This window comes from Anguilla anguilla, chromosome 12, assembly GCF_013347855.1.
Source record: "Anguilla anguilla isolate fAngAng1 chromosome 12, fAngAng1.pri, whole genome shotgun sequence".
Classification (NCBI taxonomy): domain Eukaryota; kingdom Metazoa; phylum Chordata; class Actinopteri; order Anguilliformes; family Anguillidae; genus Anguilla; species Anguilla anguilla.
In genome coordinates, this window is record NC_049212.1 from 41,111,606 (window position 1) to 41,135,783 (window position 24,178).

At 36.9% G+C, this 24,178-nt stretch overlaps 3 protein-coding genes across 7 annotated transcripts; 1 reads left to right on the plus strand and 2 right to left on the minus strand.

The window, feature by feature from the left end:
- Positions 1–365: 365 nt before the first annotated feature.
- Positions 366–23,953, minus strand: LOC118209069 (olfactory receptor 51L1-like). The gene is made up of 2 exons (XM_035384202.1): positions 23,943–23,953; positions 366–1,393 (listed from the first exon to the last, which is right to left on the minus strand). The coding sequence occupies exon 2, from the start codon at positions 1,370–1,372 to the stop codon at positions 431–433; it is 942 nt and encodes a 313-aa protein (XP_035240093.1). The 5' UTR covers positions 1,373–1,393; positions 23,943–23,953; the 3' UTR covers positions 366–430.
- LOC118209068 (olfactory receptor 49-like) lies at positions 4,058–8,588 on the minus strand. 2 transcript variants are annotated; one of them, XM_035384201.1, is made up of 3 exons: positions 8,505–8,588; positions 7,074–7,105; positions 4,058–6,584 (listed from the first exon to the last, which is right to left on the minus strand). In XM_035384201.1, the coding sequence occupies exon 3, from the start codon at positions 6,561–6,563 to the stop codon at positions 5,619–5,621; it is 945 nt and encodes a 314-aa protein (XP_035240092.1). In that variant the 5' UTR covers positions 6,564–6,584; positions 7,074–7,105; positions 8,505–8,588; the 3' UTR covers positions 4,058–5,618. The 2 variants fall into 2 exon arrangements, with proteins under 2 accessions (XP_035240092.1, XP_035240091.1); XM_035384200.1 differs by lacking the exon at positions 8,505–8,588 and having other exon boundaries at positions 7,074–7,221.
- Positions 14,606–22,164, plus strand: LOC118209066 (olfactory receptor 52L1-like). Of its 4 annotated transcripts, none has more exons than XM_035384197.1 (2): positions 14,606–15,019; positions 20,621–22,164. In XM_035384197.1, exon 2 carries the CDS (start codon positions 20,642–20,644, stop codon positions 21,599–21,601), a length of 960 nt encoding a protein of 319 aa, XP_035240088.1. In that variant the 5' UTR covers positions 14,606–15,019; positions 20,621–20,641; the 3' UTR covers positions 21,602–22,164. The 4 variants fall into 4 exon arrangements, with proteins under 4 accessions (XP_035240088.1, XP_035240090.1, XP_035240087.1 ...); XM_035384199.1 differs by lacking the exon at positions 20,621–22,164 and adding an exon at positions 17,197–18,812 and having other exon boundaries at positions 14,608–15,019; XM_035384196.1 differs by lacking the exon at positions 14,606–15,019 and adding an exon at positions 19,342–19,481.
- Positions 23,954–24,178: the final 225 nt, after the last annotated feature.

Genomic DNA, 24,178 nt, shown 5'->3' on the forward strand with positions numbered 1-24,178 from the left:
AACATCAAAAACACAGTACGAATAACAAACATATGACAACAAGATTCCCAAAACTATGAGTGAATAAGAACTTCATTTGGGGGGTAGTGTAGTACAATGGTTAGGGAACAGGGCCTATCAATTTTAATATTATTTACTTTTTTTTAAATATAATTGATGTAGGGGCGACATAGCTCAGGAGGTAAGACCGATTGTCTGGCAGTCGGAGGGTTGCCGGTTTAAACCCCGCCCTGGGCATGTCGAAGTGTCCTTGAGCAAGACACCTAACCCCTAACTGCTCTGGCGAATGAGAGGCATCAATTGTAAAGCGCTTTGGATAAAAGCGCTATATAAATGCAGTCCATTTACCATTTACCATGTATGTCACTCTGCATGAGCGTATCTGATAAATGCTAATATAATATAAGCTTGAATTATCTTGGCAGATATATTACATTATTAACTTATTTTTCTTACCAGTAAACCGTTTGAAAATCTGAACCCTGATTGCTTGAATGCTAATTCCATAAATTACAGGATTAAACAATGGGGGAATTATAATGAAGTAAAGGGACATGAATAAGAGAGCTTTATTAGGTATAACACTCACGTTGAAACGAGTCTGCATGATTTCAAAAAGTATACCCACTGCATTGTTAATCACAGCCAGTATGTGTGGGGTGCATGTTTGAATAGCTTTGGCCTGAGATTCCTTAGAAGCAAGCAGGCAGATTCTGAGTATTTGTGCATAGGAAAATAGTATCATGAGCAGCTGTGGCACAATTACAAAAATAGTTACAGCAAATCCAACTTTGCTCTGAATAGAAGTTTCAAAACAAGACAGTTTAACTAATTCAAAATTGACACAATATGCTTTTTCTATGATCCTGCCACAAAACGTCCGCTGTACAGTTAATATGAAATAGAGTCCAAAAATAGTACATGGATAAATCCAGGATAATGCCATAAGGGTGCACACTTTTCTATGAGACATTAATTGGTGATAGTGTAGTGGATGACAAATGGCGACGTACCGGTCATAGCCCATCACGGCTAAAATAGTAAATTCAACTGAAACACATGTGTGTATACAAAAGATCTGTAAAAGACAAGCAGTCAGAGATATTTCATAAGTATGAGACATTAAATTAACAAGTACTGAGGGTAATAAAGATATAGTGGCATAAATTCCATTCAGTGCTAAGCTACACAGAAGAAAATACATGGGTTCATGGAGACCTGCTTCAATGTAAATGACTATTATAAGAATTATATTTATTAATACCATAAGGATGAACAATAACAGGAAACCTGTGAAGTATACATATCTATGGTCTTCCAGTTCAGTGTATGCCATCAATATGAATGATGTCACCACTGATCCATTCTCCATAGTCAAGCTGTACAATGAATCCTACAGAGAAAAAGAACACGGAATTATTGACCATTCGAACAGGAACCAGGACTGCAGTTTCTTACTAGGATGTGAGGACTGTCAGCAGAGCAAAGTGAAATTAAGCCTTTGCAAATAATTAGCTATGCTTGGCTGCCATTAATAGAAAATAATTTTATTTTAACAAATTTAGTATTATAAATGTATTTTCACATCACACACTCTCTGTTCAATCAAATCACAGGAAGCAATTCAACAGCACTTCAAGACTGAGTATACAAGCTGCACAGACCAGGGGTTCCCAAATGTCTCCATGCCCAGGACCCCTGAAATGTATTGTGGCCCCCACCAACAAATCACAGGCATCTTTTATTTTGGTTCGTTTTATTCAGTGTTTTAATCCAATAAATTGCAGCCTACTATTCCATATCAACATACTCATTAGTAGAATCACTATTTTGCTAATAATAATAATAATAATAATAATAACAATAATTCTTATTATTATTATTAGTAGTAGTATTATACCGAAGTAGAAGTAATAGAAGTAATATTTCCATTAGGAGGTTCCTGACATGTGTAGCATGCTAAACAGCCAAAATATTTCAGAAAAAATATAAAATGCATACATACCCAGTAGATATTTCATTTAGTACTGGCTTGCGTGAAAATTATTATGATTATTTTATTAGTATTATTTTTTGTATGGTGTAACTCGTAGCACTGATCATGTTTGTGTTCTCCAGGCAACAAACTTGTGCGTTTTATAGAGGCCTGGCCCATGTAAACACAGCATGATGTCATAGCTGGGTTACGTCAATGAAGTTACAGTGACACTTTGGTTATACTAATCCCCCAAAGGTATTATCAGCAATGCCATACAGTGCACGTTTCTTAAAGGAGAAGCATCTGTTGAGACTTCTTCTTTAAAATTAGGTTTGTCACGTTGCTCAAAATTACCACGTTGTTGACTGTTTCTAGGCAGTCTTTTTTCTATCCCTGGATAATTTCCAACAAAAAAAAAACTAACAGTCGATGGTGCTAAACCCCAAAGCAAACCCTCTGTTTTGAGTGGAAGTATGCAACTGGTTTTTGAAGTATGAAAATGAACTATTGTCACCACCTGTCATCGTGTGTCACCAAATCCAACAAAACAGAAAAATGATTAAACAAACCCGTCTTCATCTTTGTCCTTGTGCTAGTCTCTTTCTCAGATGGAAAGCCCGCCCTCGCCAAACTGCATGAGTAGGATCGCCATTTCAGAATTTTGATAAATGTTTTAATTGGCTGGCAGTTACAGTACACAGTAAGCACCACACCTTGTTTCTCACTTCCTGAAAGTTCAACCATGTTTGCTGCCCATGAATTCACTAGCTGGGTTCTCACTAAAGAAGACAGATACAACTGTCGTCAGGTCAGTTTGATTTACCAAGCCAAGTTTGGCCCACGGTTTGCTGTTAACAGGCTAGAGAAATTGCCAAAGAAATTGTCCAGAATACAAAATCCTGCTTAATGAACTTGTCTGTTCTTATGAATCATGGACGATCAAGTGACATATTTGAATACAAAAGGAGTTTGTTACACAAGCAAGTCAATTAAAACGTACTGTCAAGAAAATTGTTGTGGGAGACTTTGGCTCAGCAGAGACATTATAGGCAAATCAGCAACAAAAGGAAAGGCAAATAGTTTTTTTCCGGCGAATAAAAGGAATGACTATTGAAGTCTATGAGTTCAACATAGGGAAGAAAGGGACAGTATGCTGCAATTGAGTCTTTATATCCATGTAGGTAATACTGTTTTGAGGCTAGCCAGTTTGGACGCTAGCCAGTTTACCATTTAAATAAATAGTTGACAGGGAGATTAACTTGCTTCCTCCATGTAAAATCAGCAAGTGTATCTTCAGAGTGATTTTATGGCCAGGTGTTATGCCCGAAATGATATAAGAAGCATATAAGAGTCCAGACTGCATTTATTCAGTCTACACCACTCAATTTTTTGCTGTAGGCTAAGAGATATGCAACACTTAACTTTGATAATGAATTCCTATTTCATAATTGCAGGGTCAAAAAAAAAAAAAAACTTGTTGGACAATCTTTCTGATGGTGTAATGGCTTGTATAAAAAACACAAAACGTGTCAATGCAAAAGCGACACGTCCAGTTCTCCTCTCATCACACATTTATTTGTACGAGTTAGCTAGCAGATAGCGAACAGATCCAATTAATTTCCACACTCATAAAATGAAGTAACAGGTACTTCACTGGTGCAATAATTTCTTGTAAAACTGAACAGAAATAAACTTACAGTTTCAAACTTACTTTGCTTGTTTCTTTTTTCGTATGTGTCAGCTTACAGTAATATGCCAGAATTAGCATACTATTAACATACACTAGTATTTAAAAAGATTAGCAATGGTCAGTAGACTGTAGGAAGGATAGGCCTACATCTTAGCTAGGCTAATGCCTTACTTTTCAGTAATACACATTTAACAGTAGATAACTATTATTGACCACCTGAAACGGCAACGTATTTATTTCACATTTATTCAAGAGGACTGGACACCATTACCTAGTAAAATGCACATACTGTAAAAATACATGTAATAAACTGTGTAAATGAAGAAAAAAAAAAACTTCATACATATATATTTTGTTATATTAGTAAAGCCTCTTTTACAATATCAACTTTAAGACAAGGGGCACCAAGTAAAGCCAAGTTCCATTAATCTCTATGGGAGTTTGATACATGTCCCCTTAGCAGCTAATTCTAGTACTGGGCGACTTCTGACATATTTGCACAGAATCTTCTTTTTTTTTTTTTAAATAGTGAAAGTACTGAAAAAAAACCTCCGGAGGATAACATTTTTTCTACATTACCGGGTACAGGTTGTTACCAATATTTCGCCTATTTTATACATTTGCAAATATTTTTACGCTTTACTGTCTATCACGCAACCCCAGCTGATAATAGGTGCTCTCACTCCACATATAGCTACGCATTTTTGTGGTTAGGGGTGCGGTATTTGTGAAGTTTGAAAATATTAATGCACTGTATTTACATAGACTAGGTTACAATAACACAGCCAACTAGCTTCACAATACCAGTTGCTAAATGCAGTTTTCATGCAATGGCATGACAATTCACAATTGGAAATCCTGTTTTATAAATGTTTGATGCCTGTCTGTCATGATATTACTGTAACACTGCCAATATTATAGGTATTTGGTTGTTATGAATACACTTGGTGGCTTGCTTCGCTGGCACAAAATGGCTTCTTTTCAATTTTCTGTATCCTATTGGCTGAAATAGCATCACACATACTATTTTTACGTATCCTATTGGCTGAAATAGCATTACATTGATCAGCATTTGCCATTGCTGAAATTTACTTTTCATTCTCCATTCATTCTCTAAGGGAATTTGTCTCCCCAAAAAACGTTTAAATATTTGGGAAACTATTTGTAATTTCAAAAAGATTCAAACAAGCACATCGCTCTGAATCAAGCGGAATATTATGAAGTTGGTATGGAATTGTCTAACTACAGCAGCATTCAGAAATTTAGGCAGAAAATAAGTATGCAGGAGAACAGGCAGTGGGTTTCTGAAGCAACCAAATGAACAACAAACTAAAACAAAGACAAACCATACAAAACACAGCAGAAGCTTTTCAGCTTTCCACTTTTCAGCTGACTAGCCCATCAGATTTTCAGCAGTACTAGTTTGGATGTGTCGTCTGTTCACTGACTGACCAAATTCACCACAGTCTCAGCCCCATAATGTTGAGAGCAGCACACCTTTAAGCACCTGGGCTGATTAGTTAACACACCCAGGTGCACGTACTCTCTCCCCGGTAGGCACGGTTGAGACAAATTTGATTGTCCATCCATCGGACAAAAGTTGATCACCAGATGGGTCACTGTCATCATAACCTTGAGCAAGGGAACTGAACTGATCTGATTTGTTTCAGTCATTATCCAGCTGTATAAACTGATTTTATGTATAAGTGACTGGCGTATGAGAGTGAATTTGAGTTTCTGTAAAATACGAACATGTAAATGGTAAATGAGATTGAATTCTACAGGCAGAAATAAAAACAGTTTTCTTGTACTGTTGCAAAAGAGCCAGTGTCCAGACTTTTTATTGATCCTATCAACCCGTGGAATTCCATTTGAGCTCATTTAGGTGAAAACAATGCTTAAACAATGTGTTAAAAGAATTACACAGGCATGAGCCTATTTCATCATCACCTACAGTGGGGTTAACTTATTTTTACACGTAATGAATTGTTTGAAAATAAGAACCCGGATGGTTTGAATGCTAATTCCATAAATGACAGGATTACACAATGGGGGAAATATCAGAAGGTAAAGGGATAGGAATATGCGAGCATTATACGGTACATGACTCATGTTGAAACGGCTTGAAATAAATTCAAAAAGCCATCCCACTGCATTGTTAATCACAGCCAGTATGTGTGGGGTGCATGTCTGAACAGCTTTGGCCTGAGATTCCTTAGAAGCAGACAGGCAGATTCTGAGTATTTGGGCATATGAAAATAGTATCATGAGCAGCTGCGGAACCATTCCAAAAAGAGTTATAACAAACCCAATTTTGTTCTGATAAGAGGTTTCAGAACAAGAACGTTTGACTAATTCAAAATTGATACAATACATCTTTTCCATGATCCCGTCACAAAATGTACGCTCTACAGTTAATTTGAAAAAAAGTCCAAAAAGAACATATGGATAAATCCAGGACAATGCAATAAGGATGCACACTTTTCTAAGAGACATTAATTGGTGATAGTGTAAAGGATGACAAATGGCGACATAACGGTCATAGCCCATAATGCCTAAGATAGTAAATTCACCTACACCATATGTGTGTATACAAAATATCTGTAAAAGACAACTGGTCAGAGATATTTCATAAGTATGAGACATTAAATTAACAAGGACTGACGGTAATACAGATAAGCTGCCATAAAGTCCATTAACTGCTAAATTACACACAAAAAAGTACATGGGTTCATGGAGACTTCTCTCAATGTAAATTACTATAATAAGAAGTATATTTGTTAATATCATAAGGAAGAACAATAACAGGAAGCTTGTGAAGTATAGATATCTATGGTTCTCCAGTTCAGTGTATGCCCTCAATATGAATGACGTCACCACTGATCCATTCTCCATTGTGTTGTTGTACAATAAATCCTACAGAGAAAAAATAACATGGATTTATTAACCACTTTCTAGTGGAACAAGGACTTAAGCTTTTTAAAATTAGGATTTTAGGATGCAACTTCCAGGATATGACAGCAGAGCAGTCAGTGAAAAAAAATGAAGCATTTAAAAATACTTTGTAAAGTAAAGCAGACTTTAACAGACAAGAAAATGTAACATTAATATGACAACAAATGAATAAGCAGATTAAGATATTTATTTACAAAGCAGACATCATATATTCAATTAAATCCATCCATCCATCCGTGCACTAGACGAGAGGCAGGAATACACCCTGAACAGGCCTCAATTAAATCACCTGAAGCAATTCATTATCCCCCAAGACTGCACATACAAGCTACATTGGTGTCAATAATTTTTGGTGTCAATCATTCTGTAATGATTGACACCTCACTTACTGTTGTCATTAAATATCACGTTACAATTTCTAAGAGTTAGGGTGTTAAAATGCATACATACCCAGCAGATATTTCATTTATCGTCGGCTTCCTCTAAAAAAAATTGGTGACAGGACATAACAGCACAGCAGTCAATGAGAAATGACGTTAAGACTTCAGAATTAACAGACAAGAAAATGTAACGCTCATAGTGTAAGAAATTAATTGGCAGGTTAAGATATTTATCCTCACAGCAGACATCCTCTGTTTAATTAAATCACCTGAATAAATTAAATGGCAATTTAAGAATAAATATACAAGTTATCTAGATTGCATTGGGTGTTTATCTTTTTATGTTTATATATTCAAAGAACATTATTTTAATTTATAAAGAAAAAAGTGATGATTGTAACGGAAGTTCTTCATAGGAGTCATGAGACTGAAGTGCTGTTGTCATTAAACATTATAAGGCACTATACACTATATGTCCAAAAGTATCAGGACACCCCTTGGTCTGGGGCCATTTTTCCTGCTTTGGGTTAGGCCCCTTAGTTCCAGTGAGGATAAATCTTAATGCTGCAGCATACAATCGCATTCTAGACTATTCTGTGCCTCCCTAATGGTTTGGAGAAAGCCGTTTCAGCATGAGAATACCCCCAGGCACACAGCAGGGTCCATACAGAAGTGGTTTTGTCGAGAACGGTGTGGAAGGACTTGACTGGCCTGCACAGAGTCCTGATCTCAACTCCTTTCCAACACCTTTGTTATCAACTGGAAAGCCAACTGCGAGCCAGGCCTAATTGCCCAATAAGTGCCCGACCTCACTAATGCTCTTCTGGCTGAATGGAAGCTAATCCCGGCAGCAATGCTCCAACACTTGGTATAAAGCCTTCCCAGAAAAATTGATTGGTTGTTATGGCAGCAAAGGTGCATCAACTCCATATTAAGGCCCATAATTTTGGATGAGATGTTGAATGTCAGGTGTCCACATACTTTTGGCCATATAGTGCAAGTGAAGTTGCATTTAAGCAAATTTGTCCTCTGCATTTGACCCATCCTGTTTAGGAGTAGTGGGCAGCCAGGGATCAGTGTCCCGATCACATTCCCATAAAACTTACATGTACAACTGGCTACCTATCTAGAGCATCTGATTGGCTGCAGATACTGACTGGCCTGCATCCGTCACTCACTTCTACCCCTTTTGAACTGGCACATTATCATTCTCAAGGCTCAGGCATCTGTTTATATGAAAGAGCAAGCTAATACTATATTTGCTATTATTACTATTACAGCAATTAAAGGGGCAAGTAAAAATTTCAAAACCACAGCAGCTAAATTATACTAATATTACTTTACTGCTACTACAATGACTACTACTACTATTAAATAATAATAATAATAATAATAATAATGAAGCAGAAGTTATTATAATTAAAATTATATTTACCTGAAGTGCCTATCATGTGTAATATTTAAGATAAAATTTCAACAAAAATATAACAAGCATACATACCCAGCAGGTTGGTAATTTAGTATCAGTTTCCTCTACAAAAATTTTTTTTGTATCTTTTATTGCAACCCTGATCGTGTTGGTGTCCTGCAGACAACACACTTGATGAATGGAATCTTCAGTCAAGCTTTTTATAAGAGTCTAGCCCATGTAAACATACCGGATGTAGTCAATGTTGGTGATGTCATAACTTGGTTACGTTCAACACACTTAAATTGCCCCTACAGTTATAATTAAGCTAATCCCCCAAAGATGACAACACCATACAGGGCAAGTGTGTTAATGGAGAAACAGCAGGAGAATTCTCTAGAAAACACTGAAAATATTAATCTGGCCACGCAGACTATTTTGTGTCAACAGAATAAATTAAAGCTCTACAAACTACATTAAACTAATCTATCTTTGTCTTAGGTCCTCTCCGAGTCTTATTTTCAGATGGCAAAACTGCCATCGGTTAACTGAGTAAATGAATTCCAAAAGTAGAACAGCTGTTTTGACATTTTAATAAATGTAGTCCCCAGTACGCATCACATTTTCTGTTGTTGCATAAGAGAAAAATCACTAGGCAAACCCACCTTTTTGTGATTTACCATCTCGACCGCAGAGTAAAACTAGAAAGTTTGAGGACAAACTAAGTTGGCTTGAAAACGCCAAGCTTGGTAGCAATACTAGCAAAATGACAAATTGTAGTAATAGTGCACATTGACTTCCCGTAGTTGAAAGTATTGTACTAGTAGTAGTTATTTAGTAGCAAACAAAGTGAACAATTGCACTTTGTGAACAATTGCATTTATAGTAACCGCTGTTTTGAATATAATTCAAGAGTTAGCCAACTAACTACCTAGACGAGATAAAAAGCATGCCGAGACACCATTTTGACCTAAAGCTGAATTATAATATTGACTAGGTGACAACTGATGGCGAATCATAAAGCTAGCTGGCATTCAAACCTGGTTTCAGATGGTCTTAGAAAGACGATGTCTACACTGCGTGACACACAAGCAAGACAGAGATAGGAAGATGAATTTGATTAGGTTATGGTTTCATGCAATTTTCTTAAATAATGTAATCACAAAAATGACCAAAATCAGTGCTGATTGTATGGTATAAAACGAGAAGGAACTATTTTTTCCTGATAGAATCATTGTTTTCATAGAAATAATGACCAGAGGTTTTTGATTAACAACCGCACAAACAGAACACCCGATTTAGAGTTTTGCATAACAAGGGTCCAAATAGAACTACCCATGAGAGTTTTGCTTGACAACAGTAAAACAATATGCTCAAAGAAAATTTCAATTTCAGCTGAATAAGTCGATCAAAATCAATAAACATAAAAATAACTATATATAGTCATTGTTGGTAACCGGTTGTATAACTGGAATAAACCCCTGGGCTGTCCCGTTATTGGAAAATAATGTACTTCCGGGGTGGTTAAGTGACCTAGGCGGTCGTACATTATTTTCCAATAACAGGACAGCCCGTCGTGGTTTATTCCTTACGTGTAGTCCATGCACTGGTAGTAGTAGATGCTTGGTAGTTTAGTTAATTTCCGGCTAACAGAAAACTAACTAATATCAGTTTGGGTTTTACTCGCATTGATCTTGCTAATGTTACTCACCTTGCCAGAGATTTCGTTCATTAGAGGTTTTACAGACGGTCTGTATCGACAAATGTGACGTCAGCTGCAGGTGTGTTGTTCAGATTCAGAATGTTTTATCAATGCTAATCAATGGGAAATTTTCCAATATAAAATCGTAAATATCAACATAAAAAAGTTAAGCTTTTGACAATATGAATGAAAATATTTTGTTTGAAATTGTCTTTTGGTATTCCTGTTACACATAACTGTATTAACAAAATGAAGGTCCATCCATTTTACGTTAGCAATAGACACACACAAAGAACAAATACATACTAGTTTCCTTTTTTATATGGACAATTGATCTATACATCACCTGCGTTAGAGTGTCCAAATGAATGCGAAACGGGAAAGGGGGCTTGAATGTTCTGAAGAACAATAAAATGTTTCTTATCCTGTTGCAAATAATTGCATTTGAGCTCGTTTTTGGCTATTGGCTCAACAAAATATGTTAAATAATTAAAATAGGCATCAGACCATTTCATCATCACCTGCAGTAGAGTTAGCTTATTTTTCTTACCACTAAACAGTCTGAATATCTGAACTGTTATGTTTTGAATATTAATTTCATAAATGACAGGATTAAATATGGGAGGAAATGTCAGAAAGAAAAGGGACAGGAATGTATTACATGAACCGTGTTGAAACAACACTGCATAAACTCAAATAAGCATCCCAATGTATAGTTAATTACAGCCAGTAAATGTGGGGTGCATGTTTGAACAGCTTTGGCCTGAGATTCCTTAGAAGCAAACAGGCAGATTCTGTGTATTTGTGCATTGGAAAATAGCATCACGAGCAGCTGCAGATCATACTATCTAGCTTTTAGGTAAACTAAGCATTACAGTTTAGTGGTAGGAACAGACGAGCAGTGTTGGGTTGAATGGCCTGTTCTCGTCTTATGTTATGTTATGTTACGTTAAACAGTTACAACAAATTCAATTTTGCTCTGAAAAGATGTTTCAAGACAAGAAAGTTTGGCTAATTCAATGTAAATGCAATTCAGCTTTTGTATGATCATTTCACAAAATGTATGTTGTGCTGTTACAGCCCAAAAACTATACAATTCCAGGACAATGCAGAAAGTGGGCACACTTTTCTACGTGACATTAATTGGTGATAGTGAAATTGATGACAAATGGCAACATACTGGTCACATCCCAGATACAAACATTATTTAGAACTATATAATTTAATATATAAACTATATAACCTAGAGTGACAGTGTTTGAGTTTGGCTTTGCAATTCAATGAGTGAGTTTACCAGAAACCTCATACATTTGTTCAATTCTTTTTAATTTCAGTGTCAAGACATGAGTGTCAAACTTTGAACCAATATCTCCATTTTCTCTAATTCTGTTCTCAGAACTAAGATGAATTTGGCTCCTTGCAACAGCTTATTCATTTATTTTAATGGAGAAGGCCAAAGCAAGATGATGTAACTTTTGTAACTTTTCTTTAAAAATGATCTGTGAACTGATTACTCCCTTTGGTAGATGGATCTGATGACTCTCTCTCTCTGAGGGTCAACAGCAGACAGAACCAATTAAGTGATAAACATGTTTATTAGTCCATCATTCATTAGTCACCAGACATTACAGGAGGTCATTAGTCCACTTTACATGTTCATCCCCTGGATAGCAATTTAGAGCCCTTCACACCTGAGACCAAAAGGACACAGTGAACAACAGCAGCTCCCTGTAGATTATAGTGGGGATGGAGTGAGGAGCTGAGGGTGATGGGTCTCAGAGAGAGAGGGAATAATGACCTCCCTTTGGACAGCCTGGGGACTCTGACCCCTGAGTGCTTCATACAGTTTCCCTGTGAGCTGGAGAGGAGGCTCAGGCCACACTGACTTTGATGAGAGAAGTTTTGTCAAATTTGTTCTGAATTTCCACTGAAAATGTCAATAAAATGTGGTCTAAATGTTTCTTTATTATGGCCCAGTTTTAATTTCCCATTGATCATGTAACTAAATAGCTTAAACATGCTGGGCTATAACTAAGAAATAATGGTAACATTATCTTGAAGCTTTGCTGACCTTCCTATTATGGTAGGGTCCGTATGACCTGAAATGATTTTTTGTTTCTGTTTAACTTCAGCAAATGCCTTTAAAGCATCCTAGAGAATTAGGGAATGCATGTAAAAAAATATCTTTGGAACTTTTATGTTTCTGATATGACTGCTAGATGTCATCACAACCCTTATGGTGGTTCAGGTGTATATAACCCATCACAGGGACACATTCATAATTATCATAATAAAACAGGGTGGTACCATGCGGCAAGACCGGCAGAATATTATCAGTAGATAGCAGAAGTTGTTATCACACAAAAGCCCCCATCCACACACAAACCTAGAAACCATTAAAAAGTTTAAAAAGACGGCGCTACAAGCTCTCACAATGCCAGGAGTAAATGGTATCCTCTCAGGTTGTGTCAATACAAAGCAATATGCATGTATGCCAAATTTCATGTTTCTAATGAAAAAGTGGAGGAGCTAATACACATACTGCAACCATTAGCCTATAGGTGGTGCCACAGGCTCATGCCATATTCAACTAAGATGGCACTGTATCAGGTCTTAATGACCAACCTGTAGAAACAGTGAATGATTTCACTTTACTAGACAGTAGACTGAGGCTATACAACATCTACATCTTTCGAGAAAGGTGAACACCTTCTCATCAAAAGTGTTCTGACCTACAATATCTCTGCTTGTTACCGCAAGTTGGGGCGAAACTGTCAAATCGGAGCAAACTGTCAAGGATTGTAAATATGGCTGGGAAGATCATAGGGGAAACAGAGAGACAACCAAACTGATTAATTTTCCAGAGTTTCAAGCAAATTTGATTTGATTCTCGAACGACGAACTGACCGCTTAATCTGCATTAGTGCCCTTTGACATGTGTTCATATTGCTCCCCTTTAAAGTAGTACAACTTAAGGGTCACTTAAAGGTCCCTGCAACTTCTAATAATCCGTTCAGTGCTTAATCCTGTCATTTATGGAATTAGCATTCAAGCCATGAGTCAAGATATTCAATCTATTTTGTAGCAAAAACAATAAGTTGACTCCAGGCCTGGTCATGATGAAGTGTCTTGCCTCTTTTTAAATGATCGCATTTGAAAGCCAACAGTCAATAGTTTGGCTGAAAGGGAATTCCATCAGCTGCTCAGAACGAATTACAGGCCCATGCATTGGCCTTTCATATACAGCAAAATCTGTACAATTTAAACTCACTGGTTTAAGATTGTGTATTCTTAACTACTGTGTTGGCAAATTTAGCCTGCACACTGGAAACCGTGGGCCACACCTGGTAAATCAAAGTGACCTGGCAACAGTTGGATCTGCCTTCTTCAGTGAGAAACCAGAAAGTGAATTAATGGGCAGAAAACATGGCTGAACTTTCAGGAAGTGCGAAACAAGATGTGGTGCTTTCCAGGTACTGTAACTAATGTAGTGCACAACCTTGCGACCTCCACAATACGAGGGGACGGGGGTTGGGCCCTGCTTAAGTCTCACAAAAAAACATTTATAAGCTTTTTCTTTTTTACTGATTAAGATGAGATTCGACTGTAGTGTCGATAGACAAGCAGCTGGTTTAGTGTCTAGAATGAATGTGTTGACGAGAGTGTCATTGCTACAGTGAAATATGGTGGTGGCTGTTTGGTGTTATGTGGTTGTTTTGCAACTTGGGGCTCATGTTATTGCCCGTGGAAACATGAACTCCAGAAAGAACCAGGAGATTTGGCCCAAAATCTGAGCATGCCTGGCCACAAATAGATGTTGAAGCAAATCTACTCATAAGAGCAGAAAAGTTTTAGCCTGTACCCTTTCTATCACTGAGAAATTGTGTCTTGGGCCGCTGGTGAAATTGCAGTATCTATCTTTGATCGTTGGATTTTATTTGCTGCTGGCTCTGCGGCTTCCGACCTCCTGACCTCACCGACAACTGCTTTGGAAATTCTAGCCTGCACACTGCAAACCGTGGGCCACACTTGGTAAATAAAACTGACCTGGCAACAGTTGTACATGTCTTCTTTAGTGAGAACCCAGCTGCTGAATTAATGGGCAGCAAACATAGCTGACATTTCAGGAAGTGAGAGACAGGTTGTGGTGCTTACTGGGTACTGTAACTGCCATTTTATAAAAATGCTAAAACGATTATCCTGCTTTTCTGAAAGTATTTACTCAGACAGTTAGCCAAAGTTGGTCTTACCATCTGAGATAGAAAAATGTAGAAGGGCAAATACAAAGATAGATTAGTTTAATGTTTAATGTAGAACTTTAACCTTACACCTTTAAGGATTTAGATCACAAATATGTGAATATAATGTTTACTGAACATTCTAGTGCTGATTTAACAAACTACTTATTAATTAGTAATTTAGTAACTTAGTAATTAAAAGCAATGGAGTTCTAGAACTAGCTTTGAATTTTGAAAAGACATTCCAAAAACCGATGGGTCATGCCTTCTTTAAAACTTTCAAATTAAATAAGTTTGTGTGGCCAAAATGAACATGTTCAGTTTCCTCAAACATTTTCCCTGCTGCTTCTCCATGAACACACTTGCACTGCATCACACTGGGATTAACACATCTGGGGGATAAGTGCCTAATTATAAGTGTAGTATCACATTGACTGTAAGCATGTAACCAGCTATGACATCACCAACTGACTAATACCGGTGTTTCGTAATCAGTCCTTTATAAAAAGAACTGTCCTTTGTAAAAAGCCCTTTATAAAAGCTCAAGCAAAGATTCCATATCTTAAGTGTGTTCTCTGCAGAAAACCAACACAATCAGGCATACGAGTTACAACGTGCGGAAATACTATCATTTTAAAGGAGGCAAACATTAAATGAAATATCTGTGGGTATGTATGCATTTTATACTTTGGTAGAAACTTTCTCTCATACATTACACACGCCAGGAAATTCCTGATGTAAATATTATTAGTATTACAATAACTTATTCTGCTTCAGTATTATTATTATTATTATTATTATAAAAGTTATTGGAACCTGTTGTGATTATTATAATTAGAATTATAATGCCATAAAAGCATCTGGATCTTAGAAACCATAAGGTGTAAAGCTACCAAATTTGGAAAATAGCTTGCAAATGCCACCAACCACTCAGGCACCAAATAACGACCGAAATGAAGCTGTCCACAATGACCACATTTTGTACTATAACAAGGCATTTTGAGATGTTGGTGTGTATCCCACAAGCTGTAATGCCTAGAAATATTTGTTTTCAGCAGATTCCTGGACTCCTGCAGAATACAGTTTCTATTGTTCTGTTTACGATTTCTGCCATTTTTGAGTTTTCACAATTTTGGGATTTTTGAAAAGCGTTTTTTTTTTTTTTTTTTTTTTAAACGCCTCCTATGATTTGACTGACTGTCATAATTTTTTGAGACCCATTTCATGGTTGACAATGAAACGTCTGCAAAAATAGTTTTCTGATCCAAAAGAATTTTGCCGCACAACCCTCACAAAATGTATGGCGAATACACCATAGAGGGAAACTCTGTATGTGAATTGTATGAAATTTTCACAGATCAAAAGTTATGAAAAGAAACCAAACATATTTTCAAAATTTGTGGCGAATATGGATAAAATCAATGTGATATGTAACCTCTGAATAATGCATGTGACCCATATGTGTCCCATCTGAAGTTCACAAAGCTTACTGAGTACAATTAGTTGTGCTCTACAGTGCCACCATCAGATGAAGCATATGCAAATTTTCCACTCGTAACTCCTCAACTACTTGGCCACCTTTATATTATATGTCAAAATACAGAGTCAGGTGTTTTGTACTATTCATTACATCCCAACAAACGATACACAAGGCTGTGCAGTTGTGCACCATTTGCCCAGTGTTGCTTGGGCCACGTTACTTGTCACTTGTGGGTCTAATTATTATTATTATAGAAGTAGAATAGGGGTCCCTCAGGGTAGCGTCTTATGCCCCCTCTTTTTCTTGCTTTACATTGTTAATATGCCAACAGCTTGCTTGTGAAAATTGATTTAATATGCAGATGACTCTGCACTACTTGTCTCTAACAAGAGAAAGGACACTGCTGAAAAGATTCTCAGTAAAGAAGTGACCAGAATTAGTCAGTGGGTTTCAGACAATAAAATCTCCCTTCACATGGGGAAAACTGAATCCATTTTAAGTCTAGAATTTGTCTGTTTGTTCTTGAAGTGAAAAAAAAAAATCAATTCAGTGCAACCAAATATTTAAAAATAGAGTTGGATTGGACGATTTGCTTTGTACACACTTAATGTCTGGCTATCATTTATCAATGTTTCTCTGATGCGTATTGTCTTGCCTTTGCATGTGTTGTGTTGTTTATATGTAAAGCCTGGCTATGCATGTGCTCTATTTTGCCTACAGATATTGTATGTGTAGTATATGGTTTCGGTTCAATGCTTCACACACTATTTTGCTCGTTCCTGTTGGGTCTTAATTTATTCTGTTGTCTGTAATTTCAAATTTGTTATAAGTTAATTGCTTTTTCCATCCAGGAATAAGTGCATTTCTGCATTAGTAACACTTTCATGTGTCATCAAATGTACATGTATGCTGCTTTGGAACAAGGATGTTTTCTATTTTTTTATTCTTACATTAAATAAATCAATCACAAAAATCAGCCATATAGCATTATAATGTGTCAAAGTAAAAGGGGTAGAAGAGGACAAAGATTGTGTAATCAATAAGATGCTGGGGCTAGGTCACCAAATGCAGACACAAGTGTTTCGGAAATTGGATCAGGACACCGGAGTTAACACCCCAACAGTTAGAAATAGACCCATGCAGTGTTTAATGACAACAGTGAGTCAGGATCTCAGCTGCATGGCTCTTTTAATCTATTCATGTCACAATAATAATTCATTCAAGAAATAAGACAATTTTCTTCAAGTATATGAATGTTATATAAAAGGCATTCAGCTTATACATCCAATCTTAAATTGATATTTACATGTTTGTTCCTCTTCAAATAAAAAGTGGTTAATAAATCCATGTGACTTTTCTCTGTAGGATTCACTGTGCAACTAGACCATGGAGAATGGATCAGTGGTGACGTCATTCATATTGATGCAGTACACGGCATTAGAAGACCATAGATATCTATACTTCACATGTTTCCTGCTATTGTTCATGCTTTTTCTTTTAACAAATTTTATTCTTATTATAGTAATTTACACTGAGAGAAGTCTCCATGAACCCATGTACTTTTTTGTGTGTAATTTAGCAGTGAATGGCATTTATGGAAGCTTATCTTTACTGCCAGCAGTACTTGTTAATTTAACGTCTCATACTTATGAAATATCTGTGACTGCTTGCCTTTTACAAGTTTTTTCTGTACAAACATATGGTTCAGTTGAATTTAGTATTTTAGCCGTAATGGGCTATGACCGGTATGTCGCCATTTGTCATCCATTACACTATCACCAATTAATGTCTCGTAGAAAAGTGTGTGCACTTATTGCATTGTCCTGGATTTATCCTTGTATTCTTTTTGGAATCGATTTCATATTAGCCGTAAAGCTTACATATTGTAACAGGATCATACAAAAGGTGTATTGTATTTATTATGAATTAGTCAAGCTGTCTTGTTTTGAAACTTCAACTGAGAACATAGTAGGCCTTATTGTTGCTTTTTTTATAATCGTTCCACAGCTGCTCATGATACTATTTTCCTACGCACAAATACTCAGGATCTGCCTGTCTGCTTCTAAGGAATCTAAGGCCAAAGCTATTCAAACATGCACCCCACACTTACTGGCCGTGATTAACTATGCTGTGGGAGTCTTATTTGAAATTGTTTCAAGTCGTCTCAACATGATTCATGTGCCTCACAAAGCTAGAATATTCATGTCCATACACTTTGTGATATTTCCCCCATTATGCAATCCTGTAGTTTATGGAATGACTATTCAAGCCATCAGGGTCCAGATTTTCAAACTGTTCACTACTCGCAAAAATAGGTTAACACCTCAGGTGTGATGATGTAGTCTCATACCAGTTTAATTCTTTAACTTATTTTCAAAGGCAATAACCTAAGAGAATTCAAGCCCCGTTCCTATTCTCATTTCAGCATTTACCTGATACTCTAATTCAGGGTGGCATACACCAATTACATAAAAAGTGAGAAGCCCTGCTCCAAAACCATTATGCTACACTACCCCCCCCAAATGAACTTCTGGTTCACTCATGGTTCTTGGCAACTACTGTACCTTGTTCTGTGTGTTTAACCTAATAAAATCCCACTTGATGCCCATGACTCAATGTTTATAAATCAACCTTTCCTTGATTTTGTGTTCTGGTGTATTCTCCCTCAAATATAAAAATGAGGCCAAGTTACAACAAACAATATTGGCTATCTTAGCTTAAACAAATTAAACAAGCTTAATCCCAAAGCAATGCTACTTAGTGTTCCCTAAATAATTTCATGCAATGTGGCCCTGTGTTTTTCATCTTACCATCTGAAGGGAATGTAGTCATTAAAACTTCATGTTGCACATCAAAGTGCATTTTTGTACATTGAAAACATGTATTTGTTGATTGCAAAATGTGACAAATCTGAAGGATCTGGTCTGTCTTAGAGAATTAAAAATGTTGATGAAAGATATTAAAGTGGACTCAATAAGTAACTTTGGTTAGCCATGACTTATTTCTTGGACCATGATCCTGACAGTGTACAGTGGCATTTCGCCTTTCAACTCAGACTTTGCACCACATATTTACTGGTATTTAACTGCCAGCCAATAAAAACATTTTATTAAAAGATGAAACAGCTATCCTACTTTTTTAAAAATAAATTTACTTAGACAGTTAGTGAAGGGTGGGATATCCATCTGAGAATGGGACTAGCAAAAGGCCAAAGACAAAGATAAGTTTGTTTAACGTGTGATGCTGAACTTTCAAATAAAATTTTTAAAAAGTTTGTGCAGTCAAAATTAAAATTTCCAGTGTTTTTCCAAACATCTCTCCTGCTGCTTCTCCTTTAATACACTTGCATGGTGTTGGTGTGAATACCATTGGGCTTAAGTGTTTAATTATAACTGTAGTGTCAGTGTAACCGTAATTGTATCGAACGTAATTTAGCTATGACATCACCAACTGACTAATACCGGTGTGTTGCAATCAGTCCTTTATAAAAAGGATTGTCCTGTGTAAAACGTCCTTTATACAAGCTCAAGCAAAGATTCCATATCTTAAGTGTGTTGCCTGCAGAGTATCAACACAACAGGGATACGAGTTACAACGTGTAAAAATACAATCATTTAAAAGGAGGCAAATATTAAATGACATATCTGTGGGTATGTATGAATTTTATATTTTTGCTAACAATTTCTCTCACACATTACACATGACAGGACCTTCCTCATGTAAATATTATTATTATTATTATTATTATTATTGTAGTTGCTAGACACTATTGTTGTTGTTATTATTATTATTATTATTATTATTCCCTACAAGTATCTGGATCTCATAGGCATAGAGCGAGCTAAATTTGGTAGATAGCTTGCAAATTTCACCCACTACTCAGTCGCTAAAACCCTTTCCACAATGACCACATTTCAGCGCTATAAAACAAGGCATTTTGTATTTTGATTTGTATCTCACAAGCTGTAAGGCCTAGATACTTTTTTTTGTTTTTTTTTTGCCGATTCCTTGACTCCTGCAGAATATAGCTTCTACTGTTCATGATTTCTGCCGTGTTGGATTTTTCACAATTTTGGGATTTTTGAAAAAACTTACTTTTTAAAAACTCCCCCTACATGATTTGACCAATTTTTGAGACCCATTTCATGGCTGATGATGAAAATGTATCAAAATAGATTTTCTACACCAAAGAATTTCGCCGTACAACCCTCACACAGTTTGTGGCGAATACCCCTGACCCGGAAAGCGCTACATGCGACTGGGATGAAACCAGAGAATGTGATTGTGTAGTCAATAAGGTGCTGTGGTTAGGTCACCAAATGCAGATACAAGTTTTGTGGAAATTTGATCAGGACACTGCAGTTAACACCCCAACAGTAGAAATCGTGTGATGTTTAATGACAACAGTGAGTCAGGACCTCAGTTGCATGGCTTATTCATGTTAAAACCCTCACATTCTTCCTTGTGAATTAAGACAATTTTATTTAAGTTTAGGAACATAAAAACAATCTAGGTAGTTTGTACATCCGATCTTAAATTGATATTTAAGTGTGTCTGGTGATTTAATTCAACAGAGGCCGTCTGCTGAGAGAACAAACATCTGAATTTTGGTAATGAATTAGTTATGTTAGTATTTTTTTGTCAATTGAAAGCTTCCATGGATGGCTAAGCATTTGTAAAGCCTTAATGTCATTTTTCACAAAATCCTAGTTTTTTAAAAAAAAAGGCCAGTTCTTGTTCCTTTTCAAACAAAAAAAGTTAAATAATTCCATGTGATTTTTCTCTGTAGGATTCATTGTGCAACTAGACCATGGAGAATGGATCAGTGGTGACGTCATTCATATTGAAGGCATACACTCAACTGGAAGATCATAGATATGTATACTTCACAGGTTTCCTGATATTGTTTATCGTTTTGCTATTAACCAATGCAATTCTTATTACAGTAATTTACATTGAGCGAGGTCTCCATGAACCCATGTATTTTTTTGTGTGTAATTTAGCAGTGAATGGAATTTATGGCAGCTTATCTTTATTCCCATCGGCACTTGTTAATTTAATGTCTTATACTTATGAAATATCTCTGACTGCTTGTCTTCTACAGATTTTTTGCATACAAACATATGGTTCAGTTGAATTTAGTATTTTAGCCGTGATGGGCTATGATCGGTATGTCGCCATTTGTCATCCATTACGCTATCACCAATTAATGTCTCATAGAAAAGTGGGCACACTTATTGCATTGTCCTGGATTTATCCTTGCGTTGTTTTTGCAGTGTATTTTACATTAGCTGCACGACTTACATTTTGTGACAGGATCATAGAAAAGGTCTATTGTATTAACTTTGAATTAATCAAGCGGTCTTGTTTTGAAACTTCTATTCAGAACATAGTAGGCCTTGTTGTTGCTTTTTTAGTTATTGTTCCACAGCTGCTCATGATACTATTTTCATATGCACAAATACTCAGGATCTGCCTGTCTGCTTCTAAGGAATCTAAGGCCAAAGCCATTCAAACATGCACCCCACACTTACTGGCCGTGATTAACTATGCTGTGGGAGTCTTATTTGAAATAATTTCAAGTCGTTTCAACATGAGTCATGTGCCTCATAAAGCTCGAATATTCATGTCCCTGCACTTTGTGATATTTCCCCCATTATGTAATCCTGTAGTTTATGGAATTACTATTCAAGCCATCAGGGTCCAGATATTCAAACTGTTCGCTACTTGCAAAAATAAGTTAACACCACAGCAGCTAGTGACGAAGTAGTCTCAGACCTGTTTAATTCTTTAACACATTTTTAAAGACAATAACCTAAATGAGCTCAAATGTAATTCGACTGGGAGGAATTATACTTTAAAAGTACAATGAAAAGTCTGCACAATGGTTCTCTTTCAGCATAACAAGAATGCTGCTATTTCCGCCTGGAGAATTCAAGCCCTTTTCCTATTATCATTTTAGCATTTATCAGACACTCATTCAGAGTGACGTACACCAGTTACGTAAAAAGTGATACAACGTGTTCCCTAGCCGTTATACTATACTGCCCTCCAAATTAAGTTCTTGTTCACTCTTGGTGGTAAAGCCACGCATCCTCCAACGAAACCCCCTGGCATCTCTCTCCAAGCCCACATGCAGCTGCTTGTGGGCATGTTCTTTATTCATTAAAACAAAATTCCTTAAATGTACATTTCACTTAAATGACTGTATATTTTGGAAATCTACACACAGCAATAATTAACGAGTCCTCCTTAACAGATCCACGTCCATGCATCCATACATTATCTATACCCGCTTATCCTGGGCAGGGTCGCGGGTGGAGCTGCAGCCTATCCCAGTGTGCATTGGGTGAGAGGCAGGAATACACACTGGACAGGCCGCCAATCTATCGCAGGGCAAGCAGATCTATGCGAAATGGTGAAATAAAATTTGAAATCAGAGACTGTTTACACCTCTGATCTTTCATCTGATTGGTAATTGCATCATGCTCCCCGTCCTTCTGGGTCACCCTCGCATTGCCCTCTATCCCAGCATGCCTTGCAGTTGTGAAAAATAATCTCCCATTGAAATGAATAGAGGTGATTTGGGAAGTCGTTTCTCATTTGAGGATGTGTGGCTTTACCCTTTTGGTTCCTGGCCACTTGCTGTCATATATTGGTCACCAAATACCTATACATAAAAATATTTTATACAGCTGGATATTTACTGAGGCAATTCCAATCAGTTCCCTTGCTCAAGGTCACGATAACAGTGACCCACCTGGGAATCAAACCCTCAACTTCGTTTGATAAACCCATCATCCCTACCCTACACTCCCACCTAAAGTTCAGTTCACTCACAGAGTTCATGGCACCTTGTTGTCATATACAGTATTTATGACGACTGTACCTTGCTCTTTGTTTTTAACCTTTTACAATTACATTTGATGTCTGTTACACAATGTTAAATAAACTTTTCCTTGATTTTGTATTTTTGCTCACTAATTTGTCTGACCTTTTCATCACAATACTTCAAAATGATCAGACAGTATTAAGCAGAATACTGGGTAAAAACATAGCCGGAACAGTCCGTATTCTTGTGGTTTCATTGGAATTAGATGTGCCTCAATACCCCATTAGCCTGTTATTGCAGTAAGAAACAAAAAAACCTGGGCTTCGTTTCCCATTACCAAATGATCTTAGCGGTAAAGACTGTTTTCAAACTACGATCTTGAAGACATTTGTTTCCCACGTGTGGCGTGTAACAGGCAAACTAACGTACCAGAGAGCAAGCACGATATTTAAGTGTATCTTTAGCACAACAGGTGACTTGAAAGGCGCTGAAAAGTTTGATTAATCAATTTGATAATAACTGATTGGAAATGCAGTTACAATAGCTCAGTAGCTAAAAGGAACTTCATAAAATACAATATTAGCATTGATACACTTAGAATTACATAGACTACCCATTTGTGTTATATACGTTTTTTTTTTTTTTTTTAAACGTGGATAGCAAGAAATCTGTAAAGGGCAGACTTCCATTATATCTTCCTTGTTTTCACGTAGTTTAATACTGAACGACCATAAATTATGTAGTTTAATGTGAATGTGTTAGTAATCCCGAGACAGACTAGCATTAGACAAATTTTGTTTTAAACATTTTCTGAATAAGAATGTCTTCGGTTTCGGCAAAACATGATTCGGCAGTCATGCATTTGCAAACATTTGCGCCTCAGCTGTTATCATTGTCTACAAATGAACGTCTGTATTTAATAATTAAACCGTGGTCTTCCCAAAAAAAAAACAAAAAAAAAACAAAAACAAACCAAAAAAACCCATAGATCTATGAAACATGGCCACTCAATCAAAATGGTCACTAAAGGCATCCTTTCAGCTGGGTGAAATCAAATTAATTCTGGACATGGTGGAAAAGAATAAGACCACCTTATTCAGTAGATCCAAATGCACATTAATAAGGTTTCTCCAGTATAGCTGAATGAAGAGGTGCACTGTACAGGCGCAAATTACACCAAACAGGTAGGGGCAAGAACAGTGCATCCTCAAATTCAAAAGGAGAGGGCCTAGACCATCCTTGGGCCCACTGCCCATTGTTACTTATGGAGGATCCCTACCTGATAGTCCAATTATGATGATCCCCCTCAATCAGGTGTCTCCCAAGGGTCAGAATCTCCACCCGGCTCATCCTGCCAACCGCCTTCCCCTTCTGTTTCTCCCACACTGAGACCACCCCACCCTCAGCCTTCCTCTCCAACGGGGAGAGACCACCGTGACCACATCTCAGGGTGCAGCCAGGACCTCTTTCAGTTGGAGATGGGGAAACCGGAGGTCTTGAAAGACATCAAGCAGG

What these genes read in the sequence shown, in the direction of transcription:
- LOC118209069 (XM_035384202.1), bottom strand. Translation starts at nt 1,372, where the DNA reads ATGGAGAATGGATCAGTGGTGACATCATTCATATTGATGGCATACACT.
- LOC118209068 (XM_035384201.1), bottom strand. Translation starts at nt 6,563, where the DNA reads ATGGAGAATGGATCAGTGGTGACGTCATTCATATTGAGGGCATACACT.
- LOC118209066 (XM_035384197.1), top strand. Translation starts at nt 20,642, where the DNA reads ATGGAGAATGGATCAGTGGTGACGTCATTCATATTGAAGGCATACACT.